The 5,589-nt window shown below is 33.8% G+C and overlaps 1 protein-coding gene across 1 annotated transcript in view; it reads right to left on the bottom strand.

Annotated features, from left to right (window-relative positions):
• The window catches only part of XPO4 (exportin 4), a 181,055-nt gene that overhangs the window by 142,592 nt on the left and 32,874 nt on the right, over positions 1–5,589 (bottom strand). Inside the window, exons 2-3 of the mRNA XM_012641667.1 lie at positions 2,879–2,984; positions 2,211–2,220 (exon numbers count right to left, since the gene is read on the bottom strand). Of these exons, the coding sequence (XP_012497121.1) occupies positions 2,211–2,220; positions 2,879–2,984 (116 nt within the window). The remainder of the gene's footprint in view (positions 1–2,210; positions 2,221–2,878; positions 2,985–5,589) is intronic.

Here is a 5,589-nt window from a genome sequence, read left to right as displayed (position 1 = left end):
TTAAAGATTTCTGTCCAAAGCGTAGGCAATTTAAGTTCCAAAAGTCTGCTCTTTTGACATAATGATACCCATGCCCACCAACTAATAATAAAAAGTCTCAGGTGAAAGATGATCTATCAATTCCCAATAATTGATAGTACTACAAAGAAAACAATTTTCCATATCCAGAGATAACCCGACTTTTGGGAGGTTTTTTATTTCGTTTTGTTTTGGCTACCTCTGGGATCAGAAGTGAATGAAATCCATTCCTCTCTGAGAGAAAGGACAAAAGAATGCCATAAAGTTAGCTCCAGAAGAGGTAAAACCAATCCCTCATGGTTCATGGTTATTTCCTTAACAAGAACAGAACTCACACGTCTCTGTGCAGGAAGATTTGACCCTAAAAAACTAGTAAATTCCCAGTGCCAAAGACTTCTGAGGTGAAGAAGTCTAAAGTACTCTTCTGACAAAATGCACACACATGCAACATGCACACACAGACACATACACTACACACACACACACACACACACACACACACACAGAAAAGATCAAAGAAAATTAAAACTAGAATGAAAATAAAAGGATAAGAGAAAGAAATGAGGGAAAATGAACAACATATAAAACTGAAGAGGTAGAAGTGAGAAGGAAGAATTTTAAGAAGCCAGAATTTTAAGGGAAGCATGAAAGAGAAAGTCTCCCCTTTATTAGAATATATTACCCAGACGTTCTATAAAAATGACATATAATCCCTAAATAAGAATGTGAAAATTCTGAATTGCGATTGACTGCCACTTGTATGAGAAGTCTTCTTAGAGGAATTTACCCTTCTGTGCTGGTGGCAACTGAGTAAGGAGTTAAAAGATTTTCTGTGAAGTTTAGATGTAAACATTAATGTAACACAGAGCTTTGCAGTACATTAATGATTATGTTGTAATACATGCACTCCACCTTTTAAATAGTCAATGTCCCAAAACCCAAACTGATTTTAAAAGCATGGCCAGAACTAGCAATACTACTCTTTAGAAAATTTTTATCAAGAAAACAAAAGTATTCCAAAACAAGCTCAATCATAACAAAGCAATAGTACTTCATAAAATATAAATACTCTAAAAAGGAAAGAGTGATACAAACAAATAAGCTCTAATAAAATACTTATAACATAGATCAACTATTTCCCAACTAGTATGGAATGACAACTGAATTACAACAGAAAGTCAGATGAAACACCGATGTCTGATGCCTCGTCAAAGTAATTGCAGCGTATGCCATGAAAACCAGACTCAAATTATTTTAGGTTTATAGTTTAACACGATGGTTCTCTAAATCTATTAATGCTGAACAATTTCAAGGCAGTAAGGATGAGTTAATGCTCTTTTAAATTCCTTATGCTGATGCTTAGTTTTGCTTCTTTCAATTTAACATTGAGTTAAATATCCTCCACATGCATAAGATAAATTGTCTTAGTGCCAGAAACAAATTGATCCAAGTATAAATGCTGACCAATCAAATAAGTTAATTAATTAATTTAAATGGCCTCATTGAGAATTTAAAAGGTAATTGTTGAAGCCATTCCTCTAACTCCTGAATGAGACCGCCACCTTCACCACTGCTGCTAGCTCCTTGCAAACAGAGAACATAGCATTTCAGCTGGTCATATTTTATTAAAGCTATTTAAAATTAGGTAATGTTGCCATGACATTTACCATACTTATTCACAAAGTGCTTCTACTTACGTAATTACATTTTCACCTCACAACAACTTAAGATAGCAAGTCCATTAAGGCAAATGGTATCATCATTCCCACGTGGCAGATGAAAACGAGGCCCAGAGAGGTTGAGTGATTTACTCAAGTGGACAACGTGGGGCAGGCACCACTGGCACCCAGATCTGATACCTCCTCGGCGCTCTTTCCACTACAATCGAGCAACTCTCATTCTAAGCCCTGACGTGTATAGCATTTTTAACACACAACTTTGCAGTTTATTTCAATCTGGAAACCAGTGTACTGGTGGGTAATGGGTAAGTCTTACTATTAAACAAAAGCATAAGAATAAAAGGTCTGATGTTTTAGTTCCTAATACTCAACTAACCAATTTTATGGTCATGAATGACTCGAATAGCCTTGTGGAGCCTTAATATGAGTTATAAAAGATGGCTCCAACTAAGAAAAACAGTCAACAGTAATCAAGCTATAAAATAACAACCACCAATGAAATCTCTCTAATACTGAAAAATATCTAAAAGGCAAAGGGCAACGTCATATACAACTTTTAGAAAATGCCATCTTTGGACAAGAGAGCTGTATTTCTTATGATTGTTTTAGAAAAGATCATTTCTGTACATGTGTCAGATAAAAGGTACTCATAAAACATATTTTACAAAAGTAAAACTCGGTGCTTTATTTTTGTATGTACAGTGATAACCTACCCAGAAATGACTAATATTCGCTAAGCAAGCTGAGTACGAACTAAATGTTTCTTTTTAAAATACACTATGGAAAAACAACTAAAAGAAGAAAATGTAGAAACCTTCAAAAACAACCTTAATTTTAAAACTAACATTGGAATAAGAGATATTATAGTACATTTCCTACATTAAATGACATTTGAAAACAGATGAAAAAACATTAAATTGTTTCCCCCACCGTTAACAGCCTTCATGTTATGGTTAATAATAAAACAAATTATTGAACACTATATCTAGGGGGGAAAATCCAAAATAAAAACAAAGCATCCTGTCTGTAATATCTGAAGAGCCACTGTAGTAGAATGATTATCAATGAAAAAATTCAGCTGTACGTATCTGCTTACTTTTAAAGGAATTTAAAATAGCTAATGTTCAAGACAGAAACACCAAATCTGATTATGCCAAAATATTTTTAAAGTGAATACTTACCCAAAATATGCTTACAAACTGCAAATGGTGACTTTGATTTCCTAAATGATAAGAATATGTGCTCTGCATGCTGGCGTTGTTCATTATTGACCATGGAAGGTGGTGCCTTGAGAGTTAAAAACAAAAACAGAGTACGCTTATTTAATGAGAAAGCTTGAGTAACAGCAACCCTTTTACCCACAAGAGGAGAAAATAATTTCACTTTTGGGGGGTATTAGGGAAAATTTCTTAATTTTTTTAAGGAACTACTGTCTAAAACTTGATACTAAATATTTAAAATATGGTTTCAGGAAAAAGGAAGAAATTCCTGGCACGGTTGGGGTCAGAATCCTTTAAAGTTGCTTGCATTTTAGAAAAAGAGATCCTTATCTAACACTTTTTGTATTTTTTAAAGCATAGCTAACTTATCATCACCTTTTATTTCAAGATATACTACTCAGTCTAACTTAACCTAGTTCAAATAATTCCTAAACTCTTCAGTACTAGTGAAATTGAATCTAAGTTATTAAAAGCCAATTGGTAAATGCAATCTTTTAAGATAGAGGATCAAATAATTCTACCTCAAGCTTTCTAAAATCACCATTTAACCAGAAAAATTAGGTAACAGCAAAGGGTTTAGAATTTATAGAATTCCTCTCTGAATAATAAATTAATCAGTCAAAAAAGCCATAATTCCATCTTAACAAAAACAACTTCTAAAGTCTGCCCAGGTTTCTTCAACTCCATTTCGGTGTAACAATCTTTGTTCTAAAGATCATACTCTTTGGAATCAGACTCACCTAAAATATATTAATATATTACTGTTACATGGTTTGGTTATCTTTTGACCTATTAAGATCTACAAATTCTTAATTCGGCAAAGGAGGGTGGGAGTAGATGGTGGGAAAATAAACCTTTAATATTCAAACCAATATAAAGAGAGCAATTCATAATTTCGGCTCTATCAAAGAAACTGGAGGATGAAAAACACTGTAAAGTTCAACACTCATTATAAATTATATCCATTATGCAACATTAGTCTCTCTAATTTCAGTCAAAATAATAATAAAAAAAGATTTACACCCAAGAAAAACTAACTCCTGTGAAACTCTGGCTTAAGAGAATTCTTAGTGAGCTAAAGCTAGGTCAGACTACAATTCCTAATGATATAGCACCCTCTACAGTTCTCTAGATAAAACTGAAAATATTTCCATAAAAGAATTGTATTAAATTCTTTAATACTTTTTATGAAAGCCTTTACTAATAAAATACTGTGAACAGTGGCTATATCCTAAAAGTAAATATTTTTACCCTTCCATTTTCAAATTCTTTATTCCCACCACTTTCCATAGTTGAACAGGTGAGTTTGTGTTTTTACAAGATAGCTCATCATTAACATCTGCTGACATTTCTGACTCTGCATACATGGCATATTAGTGAACATACTACTCATGTTACACTGCTACAAATACAAACCAACTATGGATTACCCAGGCAATTTCTGAATGATACATTCTATCTTTCATCATCCTTGAAAAGCACTATACATGCATATTATGCAACTTAATATGCTAGTTATGTCCACAAACAAAAATTGTTTCTAAAGTTAATGATTCAAAAGATCCTCTCATATCTACATACACTTAATCCACTAAAAAGTACAGGTCTGAATATAATGTTAATATAATAAAGAATGACATTCCATGTATAAAATATTAGATTTTATAAATGAAATATAATCTAAAAGTTAGTTTATATTAACTACCTAGTTAAATATTATCATATAAACAATAAGATTATCAAGTCAATACATTAAATAGGTTGGTATTCACTTTAGTTTCCTAAAACCAAAATTTTAAATTCCTTCTTGAAATTAACTCGGCAATGGTTTCCAAATAGCAAGTTATCTGCCTAAGAAAGTCCTGAAAAATTTTAAAAACAAACAGATTTCCAGCACCCAAAGATTCGACAGGCTGGGAGTCAAAACCAAAAATATGCATTTTCCCTTCAAAGTTCCCCAGGCAGTACTAGCCTTCAGAAATCCTTACCCTTCAGAAATCTGAACTTAGCCTTCAAAAATCTGCTCAGTCTCTTCCCGCTTTGTTAACTTCCCCTGATCTTCCCCCAATCAGCCTGAGCACTGAGCGCAACTGCCCACCTCTCCCCCACCTAACGTGACGCAGCACCTGTCCACCTCTAGCACCGGCTTAGCATACGGGACTTCAAGTCTTCATCTGCTCCCCTTTTCTTTTTTATTAGTTCTCTGACACCAGGGACTTTATTTTATTCACCTCTAAATTGTTAGGGCCACATACAAAAGGGAGAGGCACTTAATGATGACAACTAACATTTATTGATTACTTAGCACTGCAAAGCATTATTTTAGATAGATACATACATTGGAAAAAAGGAATGAAGGAAGGGAAGGAGAGTGGAAGGTTATCTTATTAATCCTAACAACAACCCTATAAAGAAAATATATTACCCCCATTTTACAGATGAAGAAATTGAGGCACAGAGAGATTAAGTAATTTGCCCAAGGTCACACATCAGTAGGAAGCAGAGCTGGAAATTAAACCCAGGTAGGGTCCTAACTCTTAAAAGAAACTATACTTACATGGCTCAAATTTATGTAAGACTCATCATTCTTAAAGCTTGCAGGTAGAAAGGAAGCAAATCTCCCCCTAAAACTCTTCCTCTGGGACCCAACATAGACATTAGGGTGTTTTACA

Source organism: Propithecus coquereli, unplaced genomic scaffold, assembly GCF_000956105.1.
Source record: "Propithecus coquereli isolate 6110/MARCELLA unplaced genomic scaffold, Pcoq_1.0 Scaffold168, whole genome shotgun sequence".
Lineage (NCBI taxonomy): Eukaryota > Metazoa > Chordata > Mammalia > Primates > Indriidae > Propithecus > Propithecus coquereli.
The sequence above is the reverse complement of the archived record's forward strand: the minus strand, read 5'-3'. Positions and strand labels throughout refer to the sequence as shown.